The sequence below is a fragment of the Heterodontus francisci genome, chromosome 1 (assembly GCF_036365525.1).
Source record: "Heterodontus francisci isolate sHetFra1 chromosome 1, sHetFra1.hap1, whole genome shotgun sequence".
NCBI lineage: Eukaryota > Metazoa > Chordata > Chondrichthyes > Heterodontiformes > Heterodontidae > Heterodontus > Heterodontus francisci.
Window position 1 is genome coordinate 98235438 of NC_090371.1, and position 19528 is coordinate 98254965.

General features: G+C 42.8%; 1 protein-coding gene across 6 annotated transcripts in view; it reads left to right on the plus strand.

The window, feature by feature from the left end:
- The window catches only part of LOC137371164 (interleukin-6 receptor subunit beta-like), a 111587-nt gene extending 96043 nt beyond the window's left edge, over positions 1 to 15544 (plus strand). For all 6 annotated transcript variants that reach the window (XM_068033253.1, XM_068033245.1, XM_068033235.1 and 3 more), the window contains 4 exons: positions 2389 to 2529; positions 3997 to 4090; positions 4685 to 4766; positions 7093 to 15544. In XM_068033253.1, coding sequence (XP_067889354.1) covers positions 2389 to 2529; positions 3997 to 4090; positions 4685 to 4766; positions 7093 to 7770 — 995 coding nt within the window. In that variant the 3' untranslated portion in view covers positions 7771 to 15544. The remainder of the gene's footprint in view (positions 1 to 2388; positions 2530 to 3996; positions 4091 to 4684; positions 4767 to 7092) is intronic.
- The last annotated feature ends 3984 nt before the right edge of the window (positions 15545 to 19528 follow it).

The following is a 19528-nucleotide window of genomic DNA, read 5'->3' on the forward strand; positions in this document are numbered from 1 at the left end:
ATGCATTTTTAGCCAGTATGAAGAAAGTCCAACAAGAGAAGGGGCAGTTCTGGACTTAGTTTTTGGGAATGAAGCTGGGCAGGTGGAAAGGATATCAGTGGGAGACCATTTTTGTGGTGGTGATCATGATTAAGTTAGATTTGGTGTATGGAATAGGACCAAGATAGATCAAAAATAAAAGTTCTCAATTGGGGAAAGGCTAATTTTATTAAGCTGAGATGTGGTTTAACAAGAGTGGAATGGAAACAGCTACTGGTAAATCTGTATCAGAGCAGTGCGAGGCATTCAGAGAGAAGATCATAAGGGTTCAGAACAAATATGATCCCAGAAAGAAAAACGGTGAACTCCCAAATCTACATCCCCCACTAGATGTTAAGGACCACACAGTGTAGGATAAGGCTAAATAGGGAAGTTTAAGTCAGGTACCAAGAGCTCAATACTGCAGAAAACCTAGAGGAATATAGAAAGTGCAGGGGTAAAATTAAAGAGGAAATTAGGAAATCAAAGACAGCATGAACAAATATTGGCAAGCAGGAAAAATGTTTTATAAATACATAAAGAGCAAGAGGATAATTGAGGGAAGACTAGGGCTTACTGGAGACAAGAAACGTAATCTGTGTGTGGAGGTGGAAGACATGGGCATGGTTCTTAATAGATAGCTTGTGCCTATCTTCAAAACAAAAGGGACAAAACAGACACTGTAATTAAGGTGGAGGAATGTGAAATATTGAATGGGATAAATATAGTGAAAGAGGAAATATTAAGGAGTTTAGCATCTTTTAAAGTAGATAAATTAGCAGGCACAGATGAAATGTATCCCAAGTTGTTAAGAGAAGTAAGGGAGGAAATAACAAAGGCACTGGCCATCATTTTCCAATCCTCTCTGGCTGTAGGCATGTTACTGGAGGACTGCTGAAGTTGTACCATTGTTTAAAAAGGGAGAAAGGAATAGACCGAGTAATTACATCCTGATCTAGTTGTTGGGCAAATTATTGGAAAAATTTCTGAGGGACAGTATTAATTGTCATTTCGAAAGACATGAATTTGTTAAGGGATGCTCATGTCTGACTAACTTAATTTAATTTTTTGAGGAGATAACAACGAGGATTGATCAGGGTGGCGTGTTTGGATGGATTTTAGCAAGATTTTTGACAAGATCCGACACGGCAGACCGATCAGAAATGTAAAAGCCCATGGCATCCAAGGGAAGGTGACAAGTTGGATCCAAAATCGGCTCTGTGACTGGAAACAAAGGGTTATGGTTGATGGGTGTTTTTGTGACAGGAAGGCTGTTAACAGTGGGTTTCTGCAGGGCTCAGTACTAGGTCCCTTGCTTTTCATGGTATATATATCAATGATTTTGACTCTGTACGGAGCATAATGAAGAAATTTGCTGATACAAAAATTGGCCGTGTGGGTGATAGTGAGGAAGAAAGCCTGCAGGAAGATATCAATGGACTGATCAGGTGGGCAGAAAAATGGCAAATGAAATTCAAACCGGAGAAGTGTTAGGTAATGCATTTGGGGAGGACAAACAAGGCATGGGAATACACAATAAATGGTAGGAGACTGAGAAATGTAGAGGAACAGAAAGACCTTAGAGTGCATGTCCACAGATCCCTGAAAATGGCTGGATGGGCATTTAGGGTGGTTAAGAAGGCATATGGGATACTTTCCTTTATTAGCTGAGGTATAGAATATAAAAGCAGGGAGGGTATTCTAGAACTGTATAATGTGATAGCTAGGCCACAGCTAGAGTACTGTGTACAGTTCTGGTCAGCACATTACAGGAAACATGTGATTGCACTGGAGAGGGTACAGAGGAGATTTGTGAGGATGCTGCTAGGGCTGGAGGATTTTAGTTATGAGGAAAGATCGGGTAGGCTGGGGTTGCTTTCTTTGGAACAGAAGAGGCTGATGGGAGAGTTAATTGAGATGTATAAAATTATGAGGGGCCTAGATAGAGTGAATAGAAAAGATCCATTATCTTCAGCAGAGAGATCAATAACCGAGGGCATAGATTTAAAGTAATTAGGATTAGAGGGAAGTTGAGGAGAACCTTTTTCACTCAGAGGCTGGTGGGGATCTGGACCTCACTGTCTGAAAGGGAAGCAGAGGCAGAAGTAGTCATCACATTTCGAAAGTACTTGGAGATGCACTTACAAGGCCACGGGCCAAGAGGTGGAAAGTGAGATTAGGCTGGATAGGTCTTTTCCGCTGGCACAGACTCAATGGACTGAAACCTCCTGTGCTGTAAATTTCTAATTGTATGAATTTGTGAAATGTATAATGTGTTAAAACATTGTTCATGCACACAAAGACTTCTTCACAAAGTTCTCTTGGACAGCTTTATGCTACCTTCTAATTATTATTTCCAATATTTTGCAGCTGTAACAGTGAATTCGACTGTTCATGAATATACACTGAAATCTCTGCAGAAAAATACTGAATACACATTATATGTTATGGCATCCACAGCGAAGGGAGGCACAAACAGCTCACTGATTTTCTTCACAACAAGTGCAATCGGTGAGTGAAGCAATCTGAGAAAAAGTTCAATGTTCAGGCATTAATTTCTCAGATTTGTGGCTGCACAAAACTCATGCAGTCTTGTACAAGATGGCAAATAACCATAGCCTAGCCAGCAACGCCCACATCCCCCGAATGAAAAAAAACCCTAATCAGCTGCAAATTTATTCTTGCAGTCATACTTGCTTTCTTAGTGGAACATTATTGATCCAGAAAATCCACAAATGCCGACACTTGCATTGGGATTGTGCCTGTGGCTGACCCTGCCAAGGTTTGTGGGTTCAGGGAGAGTAACCTTGAGGAGGAGAAACAGGTGCTGCTGTGGTGTTTCCAGGTCAACTTCCTTCCCCCACAAATCTGACACTGTCGCCTCCAATGGGCCCCTGTGTCAGAGGCCACTTTAAAGTAATAGGATGAACTTGTGCCCCTAGTGAACTTTGGGAGTCCTGGCTTGGATTGTTGGGCCTCGATTTTAACTGGTGGGGGTGGTTGCCAAGTGTGGTGCATTTTCAGGACAGGTATCGGTGTGGGTGGAAGAGGTGAGTTCCAGTTTTTACCTGTTCCATCAGGAGCAGGAGCTGAATGGAGAATATTTGCATAAGATAAACAGGTACCTGTGCCAGTATCCAAACACCTCACTAAATTGAGGGCACAAGTGTTACTTAAAATCTACACAGCAGATCAACGTGCTTATAACATCTTATAATATGTTTCATTGCATTTGTAGCTGAACAGCTGAAAATCGATGCCTATTTAATATAACAATGTTCCAGTCTTTCGAAGTACATGTGATTTGCTAATATGATACACTCAGCAACATTCAAACCCTGTGACAATCAGCCTCAAAAAATATAAACAATGGGCTCTGATAAATTTATTGATATAAACATGCTTTTTTAAATAATTGTAAATTCTCATGAGATTACAAGAGTTTTAGTGATTTATAAAACACTTCCTCTTCAAACATGAAAAATTGTAACCTGCTTTTCTTGATGCCAAGTGTGTAAATATGCCAAGGAAGTGCTATTTTAATTTTCATTGATGTCAGTTGTGCATTGTCAAAAGTGTTTGACAATACTAGGTCAAAGATTATTTTTAAATCTACATTTTTGATGTCGGCTGTGGAATTATGTTGTGCGAATGCTAGTGTACAAGTGGTTAAGGCATTCATGTGAAATTCCTCTATTGGCTATTTTAATGGAGTGGTTAAGTCATTAAAAATAAATACATAATTAAACTAGCTGACTAAGGAATTTTATACAATGTGTTAATAATTTCAAGGCCCTTGGAGTGTTTGTTTAGAAGTTGAGCTTTATCAGCAAACTCTGGTAAAACTTTCAGCATCTGTAAATGGAACAAAATGGTGGATAGCATGAATCTAAATAGTGATATAAGCATTATATGTTTGTGATCTGTATTGTGACTGACATTGCTTCATGTAATAGCCAGTTTATAATTTTATTGCAGAGCAAGAAGACATTGTGGTGATTGTGGTGCCTGTACTTGTCTGCTTCCTACTAATAGTAAAGGTCTGGATAATTTGTTTGAACAACAAGCATAGGTATGTGCATTGACTTTTGAGGTTTGAAGTTTCAAATAACTATGGGTTGCTTTTCATTCCGGTGACAGGGGTCCCGATGGCAGGCCAGAAGACTGGGGAGACCCTGCTTCGGCCCTCTGCCAGACCCCCAACGCATATGATGGTGGGCAGGCAGTTAACTGCCCGCCTTCATGGATGCTGCCTCTTTAAGGGATGAGCTCCCGCCTCCAGAGCTGCCAGCCAATTGGAAGCCGGCAGCTCTGCAGTACCACCAGTGCCACTGGGAGCAGTGGCGACTGCTGGTTCTGCAGGAAGCCGGCAACACCGAAGACTGGAGAAGATCCTGACACAGGTGAGTGGGGTCGGGGTCGCCGGGATAGTTGTGGGATCTTGGCCCTAACTCTTATATTCCACTTATACAAATGGTAAGATTGGTTTGCGCTGTGCTTAAATCCACAGGTAGATTTTAATGATGTAGTATTGTGGCAATCTGATGTAGGTTTTTCAGTTCTCACATATTTCTCTGAGGAAACCAATAAGGTGAAAGTTTGTAAAATGTTCGACTTCCCACGATTAACATTTCATTATAAATATAACCATCTCTGACTCTTTCAGGATTAAAAAACACTTTTGGCCTGATGTTGCAGATCCAGCAGGCAGCACGTTGGCTGATTGGTTGCATGATCACCAATATAAGGTATACTTTTTCTGTCCTTATGATTTTGATTTATGGCGGATGTTTTAATTTGGTATAGAAACAGAAAATGCTGCAAATATTAAGCAGGCCTGGCATCATCTGTGGAGAAAAAAACAGAGTTAGTGTTTCGGCTCGATGGTCTTCCATCAGAACTGGAGATGTAATGGGTTTTAAGCAGGGAAAGGTGGATGGGAGGAAAGTATAAAAGGAAAGGTCTGTGATGGAGTGGAAGGCAGATTAGTTTGCAATCCTGACTCTTGAGCTTCTGTTTACTTGTCATTTTCCTTTTGTTTTAATTTTGAAGAGAGTGGACCTGGTTTGCTTATTCTAGTCTAATTATAATTTATTTTGCTTAGAATGTTTACGTGATGTGTTGTTAAGTATGTTTTTGTGTAATTTATAATTCGGTGATGACATAGGCTAAACAGATTGAATTTTGGAAAATATCAATCATTTGCTAAATCATTTGCAATCTGCATTCGCTCCACAAATCTTTATTTCTACTGTAAAAGATTTTAATGTAAACATTCCTTATTCCTTTTACTACTTAGATTCTAATCTTCTTTGTTTGAACTTGTATTATGTGCCATCTTGCTGTATATCACAAAAATAAAAACAGTGATTGAACCACTAGTGAAGCATCAGACAAATACGTGCAAGAGTTGTAATACTAATGTGACCTGATTAATAATACCTTTGATATATATTAATGCTATAAAGTTTCTGTAGTTTATAATCCAATGTTGCTCCATAAAATATCCAGACAGCTGTGTCCCACCTAGTGATTGCACAAAGGAGGAAGATTAGAGTTTAGCAAGTGGAGATAATTTCTCAGGGTTTTTTGGGGCTGATGTTTCAATCCAGGCACTACATCACTGGCCGACCTCACTTCACTTCACTGGGCAGTGCGAAAATTTGCGTAATTTGCTGGGTGTGTGTGTCTCACAATGTGCTGGAAGTGTCAGGGACACAACGGGTACCAGCAACCAGCGAAGGGCTGTTGTCTTCCCATTTCCCACCATTGTGAGAAAGGGCGGAGGTGACCATTTTTGTTTTTAATTATGAGGTTTCCTCTCCTTCGGTGCTTGTTCCAAATGTGTGCTTCTCAGGCACACAACAGTGTGTTACGGGCCTCATGCAGCATTTATTACAACTCGGGGGGGGGGGGGTGGGGTGGGTGTAATCTGAGGTCTTTGCAGGCCTCTGGCTTCTGCATTTGATTTTCTGGGAGTGAGCTGCCCAATGTATTTCGGCGCATTGGCAACTGCCATTGTATTATCAACCCCTTTAGTCTAAAAACATTTAACTGGAGAATAATGGTTAAATGTATCGGCATACTTGGATGCACAAACTTATGGAACTACTTAGAATTGCTTGGTACTGATAATACTTATAGGGGAGAATAGCAGGAGGTCAGTGGAGAAAGAAAGCTGTGATGACCTGGTGTTAGATAATCAACATGCTAGTACTTTCCAGCCAATGAGTTATGTAATCAAATGTGGCAGCCAATTTGCATATAACAAGGTTCCTAAAAGAGTACATTAGGTAAATAACCAGATAATCTGTTATACTGACCTGACTTGGAGGATAAATGTTGTCCAGGACACCAGAAAGATTCTCTGCTTTTCTTTTAATAATATTAGGGATCTTTTACATCAATGTGAGCAGGCGGATGGGGCTTCAGTTTAGCATCTTATCTAAAAGACTGCACCTACCTCAGTACAGCACTGAAGCATTTTCCTAGATGATATGCTCATGTTCTGGAGAGGGACGTAAGCCCACAATCTTTTGACTCGGGTGGGAGTGCGACCACTGAGCCAAATTTACACTTATTAGCAATAGAAATGGAGAGTTCTATTCATTACTTATTAAAAAGTAATTAGCAATCAGAATGTTGGATGTCAAGTTGTCATGAATATTAACTGCATTTAAAATGAAGTTTAGAAAATGACCATCTAATGTAAATCTCAAGCAGTATGTGACTGGGGATGTGTACCTTGCTTCGAGTGACTTGCCTTCCCCAGTTCGGGCAGATAGAAAGAAGAAACTGGTTTATACCAAAATTTATTTCAAGTTGTGCTGCCTTTTTTGCTAATCCTGGCAAAGAGACTGGCATGGATTTGAAGAAAATTAATAACTGGTTTAGAAAATCAGCAACCATAGACTCAGGGAGATAACCTTGTGGAGAGGATCAACAGTGGCCTCTGGGTGGGTAGTGGCAATGGCAGCTTGGCAGTAATAGAAAATCTCAGGAGGGTTTTAGGACTGGATTAAAGGGAATGACGGTTATTTTACTAGAAGGATTAATTTTTTTTTCTTTTTCAAGAATGATCAAACACCTAAAATACTGAATCCAGGGAACGATTTCAACACTGACTTCAGCACAGTTGAAGTCTTGCATTTATCTGAGGAAAACAAGCTACACTCTGTAATCAAAGACAAGACTTCACGACTGCACATAGCTGGAGTGCAATGTTCCTTTACTGTGCCTCCCCCTCAACAGAGCACTTCAGATGGTGAAAAGAGCAAGTTGTTACAGTCTATGGATACAGTAATGTACACAGTCTTGGAGGAAGGCTACAAGAGCCAAATCCCTGACATCAGAAGGTCATTGTCAAAACAGTCATTATTTTCAAATACTTTGGAAAAAAGTACAAGCGACATTGAAACTGAAATAAATACATTTGATGCAATAGAAGAAAACTGGTGTCAACAAAATACTGATGAAAATGATGTGGTTCAGCAAATAACTAAAACCAATCCATATTTGAAGAACTCCTTAAATGTGTCTGAGTTGCAAGTTGCACCAGGTCAAGATAGCTCAAGTGATCCTGGGTTTGATAGTTGCTGTAAAGAGGACATGACAGTACATGAAGATACTGGAACTGTGGATCTGAACCCACAGAGTGCTCAGCAAGATAATCAACTAGATAACCCAGTGCAAACTTACATTACACTGGAATTACTGGGATTTAGGCTAAACAATGACTTCTCAATTGCCTAATCTGAAGTAAATAGCACGTCTTTCACAACAGAAAGCTTGGGCTGGATTTTATGCAAGCTTGGAGGTGGGGAGGGCATTTAATCAAGCGGTATGGTGGTGGGTGGGGACCTCACCACCTCCCCCCACCCCCTCCTCCACCCCGATTAAGTCCGTGGCGGGCAAGCTCATGGATGGCCTTCACGCCCTACTGCCAATTGAGGCCCTTAAGTGGGCAATTAATGCCCAATTAAGGGCCTCTTCCCACCGCCACTGGTATTAACTTAGCAGCGGTTGGGCCTGTCACCATGCGGGGAGCACAACATGCAAACCTGTGTGGGTTGCCTGTGGTCTCCCAGGGGGTCCCTCGTTCAAAGGCAGTCAGTCCCTGATCAAGGGACCTGGCATCGGGAAGGTGGTTCCCGCTGAGAGCTACCCCCCCGCCCTTGCTGCTTACCCCCTACATGCCCTACCCCCACCCTGTGAAACCCCTCCAACCTTTGCTTGGGTTGCTCCAGAATCCTGGGCTCCAGTGGGCATATTTCCCGCAGCAGTCCGTGCTCCCCAGTGGTGCTGACAAGCAAAGGAGCTGCTGGCCAGTGATTGGTCAGCAACTCTCAGCAGGTGGGACTTCCTGCCCCCAGGGTCGTGATCTTGTCAAAGAACAAAGAACAAAGAAAATTACAGCACAGGAACAGGCCCTTCGGCCCTCCAAGCCTGCGCCGATCCAGGTCCTCTATCTAAACCTGTCGCCTATTTTCTAAGGGTCTGTATCACTTTGCTTCCTGCCCATTCATGTATCTGTCTAGATGCATCTTAAAAGACGCTATCATGCCCGCGTCTACCACCTCCGCTGGCAACGCGTTCCAGGCACCCACCCTCTGCGTAAAGAACTTTCCACGCATATCCCCCCTAAACTTTTCCCCTCTCACTTTGAACTCGTGACCCCTAGTAATTGAATCCCCCACTCTGGGAAAAAGCTCCTTGCTATCCACCCTGTCTATACCCCTCATGATTTTGTACATTTCAATCAGGTCCCCCCTCAACCTCCGTCTTTCTAATGAAAATAATCCTAATCTACTCAACCTCTCTTCATAGCTAGCGCCCTCCATACCAGGCAACATCCTGGTGAACCTCCTCTGCACCATCTCCAAAGCATCTACATCCTTTTGGTAATGTGGCGACCAGAACTGCACGCAGTATTCCAAATGTGGCCGAACCAAAGTCCTATACAACTGTAACATGACCTGCCAACTCTTGTACTCAATACCCCGTCCGATGAAGGAAAGCATGCCGTATGCCTTCTTGACCACTCTATTGACCTGCGTTGCCACCTTCAGGGAACAATGGACCTGAACACCCAAATCTCTCTGTACATCAATTTTCCCCAGGACTTTTCCATTTATTGTATAGTTCACTCTTGAATTGGATCTTCCAAAATGCATCACCTCGCATTTGCCCTGATTGAACTCCATCTGCCATTTCTCTGCCCAACTCTCCAGTCTATCTATATTCTGCTGTATTCTCTGACAGTCCCCTTCACTATCTGCTACTCCACCAATCTTAGTGTCATCTGCAAACTTGCTAATCAGACCACCTATACTTTCCTCCAAATCATTTATGTATATCACAAACAACAGTGGTCCCAGCACGGATCCCTGTGGAACGCCACTGGTCACACGTCTCCATTTTGAGAAACTCCCTTCCACTGCTACTCTCTGTTTCCTGTTGCCCAGCCAGTTCTTTATCCATCTAGCTAGTACACCCTGGACCCCATGCGACTTCACTTTCTCCATCAACCTACCATGAGGAACCTTATCAAACGCCTTACTGAAGTCCATGTACATGACATCTACAGCTCTTCCCTCATCAATCAACTTTGTCACTTCCTCAAAGAATTCTATTAAGTTGGTAAGACATGACCTTCCCTGCACAAAACCATGTTGCCTATCACTGATAAGCCCATTTTCTTCCAAATGGGAATAGATCCTATCCCTCAGTATCTTCTCCAGCAGCTTCCCTACCACTGACGTCAAGCTCACCGGTCTATAATTACCTGGATTATCCCTGCTACCCTTCTTAAATAAGGGGACAACATTAGCAATTCTCCAGTCCTCCGGGACCTCACCCGTGTTTAAGGATGCTGCAAAGATATCTGTTAAGGTCCCAACTATTTCCTCTCTCGCTTCCCTCAGTAACCTGGGATAGATCCCATCCGGACCTGGGGACTTGTCCACCTTAATGCCTTTTAGAATACCCAACACTTCCTCCCTCCTTATGCCGACTTGACCTAGAGTAATCAAACATCTATCCCTAACCTCAACATCCATCATGTCCCTTTCCTCGGTGAATACCGATGCAAAGTACTCGTTTAGAATCTCACCCATTTTCTCTGACTCCACGCATAATTTTCCTCTTTTGTCCTTGAGTGGGCCAATCCTTTCTCTAGTTACCCTCTTGCTCCTTATATATGAATAAAAGGCTTTGGGATTTTCCTTAACCCTGTTTGCGAAAGATATTTCATGACCCCTTTTAGCCCTCTTAATTCCTCGTTTCAGATTGGTCCTACATTCCCGATATTCTTTCAAAGCTTCGTCTTTCTTCAGCCTCCTAGACCTTATGTATGCTTCCTTTTTCCTCTTAGCTAGTCTCAGAATTTCACCTGTCATCCATGGTTCCCTAATCTTGCCATTTCTATCCCTCATTTTCACAGAACATGTCTCTCCTGCACGCTAATCAACCTCTCTTTAAAAGCCTCCCACATATCAAATGTGGATTTACCTTCAAACAGCTGCTCCCAATCTACATTCCCCAGCTCCTGCCGAATTTTGGTATAGTTGGCCTTCCCCCAATTTAGCACTCTTCCTTTAGGACCACTCTCGTCTTTGTCCATGAGTATTCTAAAACTTACGGAATTGTGATCACTATTCCCAAAGTAGTCCCCTACTGAAACTTCAACCACCTGGCCGGGCTCATTCCCCAACACCAGGTCCAGTATGGCCCCTTCCCGAGTTGGACTATTTACATACTGCTCTAGAAAACCCTCCTGGATGCTCCTTACAAATTCTGCTCCGTCTAGACCTCTAACACTAAGTGAATCCCAGTCAATGTTGGGAAAATTAAAATCTCCTATCACCACCACCCTGTTGCTCCTACATCTTTCCATAATCTGTTTACATATTTGTACCTCTATCTCACGCTCGCTGTTGGGAGGCCTGTAGTACAGCCCCAACATTGTTACCGCACCCTTCCTATTTCTGAGTTCTGCCCATATTGCCTCACTGCTCGAGTCCTCCATAGTGCCCTCCTTCAGCACAGCTGTGATATCCTCTTTGACCAGTAATGCAACTCCTCCACCCCTTTTACCTCCCTCTCTATCCCGCCTGAAGCATCGATATCCTGGGATATTTAGTTGCCAATCGTGCCCTTCCCTCAACCAAGTCTCAGTAATAGCAATAACATCATACTCCCAGGTACTAATCCAAGCCCTAAGTTCATCTGTCTTACCTACTACACTTCTTGCATTAAAACAAATGCACCTCAGACCACCAGTCCCTTTGCGTTCATCATCTGCTCCCTGCCTACTCTTCCCTTAGTCACACTGACTTCATTATCTAGTTCCTTACAGGCTTTAGTTACTACCTCCTTACTGTCCACTGACCTCCTCATTTGGTTCCCATCCCCCTGCCACATTAGTTTAAACCCTCCCCAACAGTGTTAGCAAAAGCACCCCCAAGGACATTGGTTCCAGTCCGGCCCAGGTGTAGATCGTCCAATTCGTAATAGTCCCACCTCCCCCAGAACCGGTCCCAGTGTCCCAAAAATCTGAACCCCTCCCTCCTGCACCATCTCTCAAGCCACGCATTCATCCTGACTATTCTTTCATTTCTACTCTGACTAGCACGTGGCACTGGTAGGAATCCTGAGATTACTACCTCTGAGGTCGTACTTTTTAACTTGGCTCCTAACTCCCTAAATTCTGCTTGTAGGACCTCATCCCGTTTTTTACCTATATCATTGGTGCCTATGCGCACAACGACAACTGGCTGTTCACCCTCCCCCTTCAGAATGTTCTGCAGCCGATCTGAGACATCCCTGACCCGTGCACCTGGGAGGCAACATACCATTCGGGAGTCTCGTTTTCGACCACAGAACCGCCTATCTATTCCCCTTACAATCGAATCCCCTATGACTATAGCCCTTCCACTCTTTTTCCCGCCCTTCTGAACAGCAGAGCCAGCCACGGTGCCATGAACCTGGCTACTGCTGCCTTCCCCTGGTGAGCCATCTCCCTCAACAGTATCCAAAACGGTATACCTGTTTTGGAGGGAGATGACCGCAGGGGACACCTGCGCTGCCTTCCTGCTCTTTCTCTGCCTTTTGGTCACCCATTTCCTTTCTCCCTCAGCAATCCTAATCTGCGGTGTGACCAATTCGCTAAACGTGCTATCCACGACCTCCTCAGCATCGCGGGTGCTCCAAAGTGAGTCCATCCGCAGCTCCAGAGCCCGATGGTGGCCTGTTAATTGCTTGATTGGCTCGTAACAGGGTGGGCCTTCCCAGGAGGAGGTAGTGTGGGTGGCCAAGACCCCCATTGCCTCCATAAAACTCCCCCCTCATGTTTTTAGAATTAAAAACAAAGAAAATACCCAGCAGGTCTATTGGAATACGAAAAGAGAAAAGTTAGATAATATTTCTATATTTCTGGCAGAACATTAACCTGTTTTTTTGTCTCTTTTGGGTCCAGTTCCAGTATTTTTATCATTTTATCTCAATATTTACAGTTTATTTTCTTTTTAAACGCATCTTTTTAGAGTTGAACTGCAACTATTCTCACGGACCTGAACCTCTATGTAATGTTTGCCAGGACTGTTATATAAAAGAATAATTCAGATAACAGGCTCAAATTTGAATATTACTATTACCACTCACCCTCCACAACAACAAAGGTTGAGTTATATTTTAGTCCCTGGCCCCAACAGTTGATCCCAAAATGGGAGAGATGGGTGCAAGACAAATACTGGAGAGTGTTGCAATCAAGAAGCCAAAGACTAGAATATTTATTTGTGTACAAATGCTTAATGTATTTACATTACATACCATTGTATGTTGGCGTAACAGAAACTACACCAGTGCACACAGTGCAACGTCGTGGCCCAACAGTGTATGTGATGCTGTTATACAACATGTTGATCAAGAAAGTTACGTGGGAATTTAATGGTGCTAAATGCATGAAACAATTTGCTCAGTGCTTGGTTGTGGTTAGAAAAGGCAAATAACATACTGGATTCCCTCAGGAGACTAAGAGTGAAATTCAAAATAAGTTATATTATTGTTAAAATTAGCCTCCTTGTGTTTAAATTCCTCCCTGTCTCTATAACCTCCTCCAGCTTTACAATTCTCCAAGATCTCTGTGCTCCTCCCATTCTGGCCTCTTGCCCATCTCTGATTTTCATCAATCCACCATTGGCGGCCATGTCTTCAGCTGCATGGTCTCCAAGGTCTGAAATTCTCTCGCTAAACCTCTCCATCTCTCTCTTTCTCCTTTTAAATCACTCCTTAAAACCTGCCCCTTTGACCAAGTTTTTGGTCACTTCTCCTAGTATCTCTTTATGTGGCTTGGTGTCAAATTTTGTTTGATAATTGTTCCTGTGAAGCGCCATGGGGAATTTTTACTACATTAAAGGCACTATATAAATGTAAGTTGTAGTTATTTTATAAGTTATTAGTAAGTCCCCTGCCTGGAGCACTGTTCAGGTCACTTATTCATAAGAAGGATGTTATTGGGTTTTCGAGATGTCAAGGCAGATGGAAAGGAAGGAAGGACATCCCAAAGCATTTCACAGCAATTAATTTACATTCAAAGTGTTGTTATTCAAACAATTATGTATTTCTGTTGTAGGATCCCTGATTCTGTATTAAAAGGAGCCTATTGACTAAAGCTCAAGCACGGCAGTAGGCCCCTTTCATAATTGAGTCAGCCCCCATTGCTGATGTTAACCGGGCTGTAGAGTCACCAAGCCCATTTTGAAGGTAGTGGAAAGCAACCATAATGCCTTTGTTCCTTTATGCGTTTTTTTGAAGTGTAACAGGAAACATGCGTATGATATTTTATTTGTCTTACATTAATATAAGGATGGATATATATGAATTACCCAACAGTTCATTAACTTTATCCAGAGAGTGGTTACACCATACAGACATTAAAGATCTTGGATTTGATCCAGGTGTTATTAAGTTATCTGATCTTGGACAGAGTGATGGTATTGCCCTCAGCATCCTTGGAAAAATTGATCAGGGTTGCCATTTCTGATGCTTTCCTCTGAACCCTTCTGGAAGGAAGTATGTGTACATATTTGGACTGGTTCAGTCTCAGCTGTGATGCCCCTGTTTTTGAATGGCCTACTGACACTCATTAGACCCATGGAATCGAGGAATAGAAAGGAAAAAACCTGCATTTGTGTAGCACCATTCATAACTTCAGGACATCCAAAATCATTTCACAGTCAATAAATATGAACCTGAAGTGTATTTGCTGTTGTAATGTAGGGAGATGTGGCAGCCAAAATTGTGCACAGCAAGATCCTGCAAACAGCAGTGAGATAGATGACCAGCTAAACTGTTTTAATGATGTTGGTGAAGAGATAAATATTGGCCAGGACAGCAGGACAAACTCCTTTGATCATCTTTAAATAGAGCCATGGGATCTCTTACCACTCCTTGATAGATTGAAGCTTTGCCTGCCCTAACACCTTAACTAAAGGGCAGCACCTCAGACAATGCAGCATATCCTCAGTTAATTGTTGAAGTGCCAGCATGGATAATGTGCTCAACTGGTGTGGGGCTTAAACCCATTACCTTCTGACTCAGAGGCAAGATGGCTACCACTGAACCAAGCTGAACAATTGATACAGTTTTGCACACTCCAGAATTCCTCATGTCAGTCTCACTGCATAGTGAGGCAACAAATGGAGCCATGAAAATTTGTCAGCATAAAAGCTGAATTGTGAATTTATTTTTCAAATGAAAACCAAGATGAAGGGCCAAATTGCAGGACATTACAAAGGTTGAATGGAGTAAAAGAGAAGATTTAAGTCATGTGATGACTACGTGATTCTCCTTCCTGAGTTTTAAACGACTAATAGAGGTTAATCTTCATTTTTGGTGGGGAGGAAAACTGGGGGCAATGGATTGGCGGCCATACACCTGTCATACACCCTGTCTGACTGTAGATTAGTGGGTAAAGAACATTAGGAATGTCCTATTTATAGCTCAGAGGAAAGGAAGATCAATGCTGTTATGAGTTTAAATGCATAAATTGTATTAGATGAGATAAAGGAATATCGAACAGAGTCTTCATCATGGTTTAGAAAAGTAATAGATACGCTAAATATGCTCAAAGCAGAACAGGTTTGATGTTTGTTCAGAGCTGAACTAGCCGTCCACTCCTGGTATAAACATGAATCCTACACATACCTCAGTCCTGGGGCTGGAAGAGGAAAAATTCAAAACAGTATTATTGTTCCCGATAGCTTTCCTTGCTGTAAAGTACACATAGGTATATTGGGTGAGGATTGTATCTGGCCTGGGTATACCTTCCTTGATAAAATAGACCAGACACTCATTATTCAGTCTTTAAGAATGATCATTTGGAGAGCTGCTGGCACCCATGGAACCATACTCTATTTCATATACAACCTTATTTTTATATTGTGCATCCTTTGTATATCATGTCATGTCAATATTAATTCTTATAGAATCCATGGTAAAATTTTAATAAAGAACATGACTGAACAAATTACAGAAAATATGTATTGTAATTTTGCAGTATTGTTTACTCAATCCACACCTTCAGATACTATATTAGGGTTTCCATGAGCAACAAGATTGAAAAGTCAGCAGCTTCCTCTGTAGGTTAACTAGCCTGCCACATACTTTCTGTAATATTCTGGTTACTGTTAGTCTAGTACAGAATATCTAAGGAATCAACTGGGGTAAAAGAAACAGGAGCTTTCTTGAAACACATCTTACTGCTAGGGTATACATCTTCCAAACTCTACACAAGGGATCCACACATGTGGGGCTGGATTTTGTGAAGGAGGCGGGGCTCCTGGCACCAGGCCGAAAAGACGGGGAAACCCCGCCTCTGCATTTTCGCCGCCCCCTGGAACAATCCTCTGGTGTTTTTCAATGAAAGATTCACGAGCTGGGATCCCTGTCCCTTTAAAGATGGGGAACCCCCCCCCATGAACTGCTAGCCAATCAGAGGGCCAGCAGCTCAGCAGTATCGGCAGCGCCACCGGGAACAGTGACCACTGCTGGTGCTGCAGAGGCCTTGGACACAGGCCTAGTTATAAAGCAGGGAAAAGACTGGGAAATCATGGGAATTGTATTAAGAAAAGAAAAAAAATGCTTAAATTTCATGTAAAGCAATATGCAGATTGTAGGTAGTAAACTGGGAGAATTGGCAGCCATTATTTTGCAGGAAACTCTGGACTTTAGAGCATTAATCAAAACCTGGCTACAAACTGGATAATCATAAAATGGTTACAGCACAGGAGGAGACCATTTGTTTGTGCCAGCTGTCTGGAAGATCAGCTCACTTAGTCCCACTTCCCTTCCTTTTCCCTGCAGCTGTGCAAATTTTTTCTCCAGCTAATTATCCAATTCTCTTTTGTAAGCCACAATTGAATCTGTCTCCATCAAACTTTCAGGCTGTCCATTCCAGATACTAAACGCTTGCTGTGTAAGTAGGGATTTATTATACATCTCCAAATTCTGGGATGGAAATGGAAGAGGAAATCTACAGTCAGGTTAGAGAAATTAGTAACACAATTGCAGCATGTATTCTCCCTTTTACCAATATTGCCACTCTGCTACCTTTATTAAAAATCTTTTCTATCTCTTCTAAATATATCCTGATATGTTTATTTTTCATTCTAATCTTGTTTAACTAACTTGCTATAGATAATTAAATTTCAATTAGAAGTGAAGAAGATGGCCTATAAAGATTGAAAGAACAATAATAAAGAAAACAAATACAGGAGCATAATGAGGTTATAAGAAGAGCTTAAGATCTGGATAGGGAAAGCTGATGGTAAGTATGAGGAAATCACTTCAAAAGACGTCAAAAGGAATTGTAAAGTGTTTTACAAGCATATCAGTAGAGATAGAATTGTTAAAAGTGTGGTGGTTTGCCTAAGAGGACAGGATCGGAAACTTGCAGGTGGTGATTAAAAATGGCAGAGGTATTTAAAGGAGTGTTGTTCAATATATTAGCCACCAACCACATGGAGCTAATTGGGAATCCAGATGTGGCTAATTGCATTTCTGATTATTAAGTAAACAATGGGCTGAATTTTTCCAGCTCACTGCTGCTCTCAAAAATGACGTGGCGCACTTGCGAGATGTGCGCTGCGGAGCTGCTGTGATATTTAGCTCATTTACATGGCCGGGGCGGTCCAACCGCCCCTGTTGATGTAGAGGGGGGGCGGGCATTCCGTCCCTGGCAACAGTGTCCAGCACCACTGCACAGGCGATGGTGCCATTTTTAAAGGGCTTCCAGCCTTTTATAAAAATGTGAAAGTTTAAAGTAACAGGACCTGAAAGATTGAAAGGAAAAATTTGTTCATCGTTTCAATCCCCTCTCCCACCTTCCCCAATGACTAGTCAATTTATTAAAAGCCCACTCCCCACCAAAAAAATCAATCTCATGATCCTGACCTTCCCCCCCCACCCCCACAAAAGTTTCGAATCTTTAACCTTCAACCCCTTCCCACCATCCTGTCCACCAGTCACAGTGGTTTTCCCTGCTCCCCCCCATCCTGAAAATGTACTTGCTCCCCCCTCCCCCAACCAGTGTTTCGCCTTGAATCTCCGAACGGAGATCCGAATGTGTGGGAGTTTCAGCAACCGACCGGAATATTGCAGCGGGATAGCCATTGCGACGAGGTGAGTATTTATTCATTAATTTAAATAGATTTAAACATTTTAATTAAGTTCCCATCACTGAGCGGTGTGGGGGGTGTGGCGTGGGGGGGAGCCACCTCGAGGTCTCGCCGCCGCCAGCAAAATGGGGCAGGCCCTTGCCGGTCATTGTGAATGTTTTACATCCTTGGTTACTTTTTAAAAACGTTTTTATGGGATTTGGCCGTCACTGGCAAGGCCAGGATTTGTTGCTCTCCCTCATTGCCCTTGACTTGCTAGGTCATTTCAGAGGGCCGTTGAGGGTCAACCATATTGCTGTGGGTTTGAGTCACATGTTGGCCAGACCAGGAAAGGATGGCAGATTTCCTTCCTTAAAGGATATTAATGAACCTAATGGGGTTTTATGACAATCAATGATAGTTTCATGGCACCATTACTGAGATTAGCTTTCAATTCCAAATTTTATTTCATTAACTGAATTTATTAATTAATTGAATTTCCACCAGTTGCCATGGTGGGTTTTGAACCCATGCCCCAGGGCATTAGCTTGGGCCTCTCGATCATTAGTTCAGTGACACAACCAATATCCCCATCCTCAATGATGGGGGAGCTCAGCACATCAGTGCAAAAGATAAGGCTGAAGCATTTGCAACGATCTTCAGCCAAAGGTGCCGAGTGGATGATCCATCTCAGCCTCCTCCTGATGTCCCCAGCATCACAGACGTCTTCAGCTAATTCAATTCACTCCGCGTGATATCAAGAAACGACTGAAGGCACTGGATACTGCAAAGGCTATGGGCCCTGACAACATTCTGGCAATAGTACTGAAGACCTGTGCTCCAGAATGTGCCGTGCCCCTAGCCAAGCTGTTCCAGTACAGCTACAACATTGGCATCTACCCGACAATGTGGAAAATTGCCTAGGTATCTCCTGTACACAAAAGGCAGGACAAATCCAACCCGGCCAATTACCAGCCCATCAGTCTACTCTCAATCATCAGTAAAGTGATGGAAGGTGTCGTCGACAGTACTATCAAGCGGCACTTGGTGGGAGGCTTTGGTGTAGCGGTAATGTTACCGGACTAGTATTCCAGAGCCCAGGCTAATGCTCTGGGGACATGGATTTGGATTCCACATTGGCAGATGATGAAATTTGAATTCAATTAATTAATCTGGAATTAAAAAGCTAGTCTAGTGATGACCATGAAACCATTGTCGATTGTTGTAAAAATCCATTTGTTTTTTTAATTCATTCATGGAATGTGGGTATCGCTGGCCATTCCTAATTGCCCTTGAGAAGGTGGTGGTGAGCTGCCTTCTTGAACTGCTGCAGTTAATGTGAGGTAGGTACATCCACTGTTACGAAGGGAGTTCCGGTATTGTCACCCAGCGACAGTGAAGGAACGGCGATATAGTTCCAAGTCAGGATGGTGGGTGGCTTGGAGGAGAACTTGCAGGTGGAGGTGTTCGCATGTATTTGCTATCCTTGTCCTTCCAGTTGGTAGAGGTTGTGGGTTTGGAAGGTGCTGTCTAAGGAGCCTTGGTGCATTGCTGCAGTGCATCTTGTAGATGGTACACACTGCTGCCACTGTGCGTCAGTGGTGGAGGGAATAATGTTTGTTGATGGGGTGCCAGTCAAGCGGGCTGCTTTGTCCTGGATGGTGTCGAGCTTCTTGAGCGTTGTTGTGAAAGAGATACTCTGTTGATTGCCAGTTTTCTCAGATCCCAGCTGCCCAGTTTTCCTCGCTACGCTGTTATCAGCAATTTTGTGGGCAAAATTATTTTGACCTGATTGGTGCAGGGACAAGCCTAATTAATGGCAGACAGTGTTTGATGCTCTGATACAGCAAATTCTG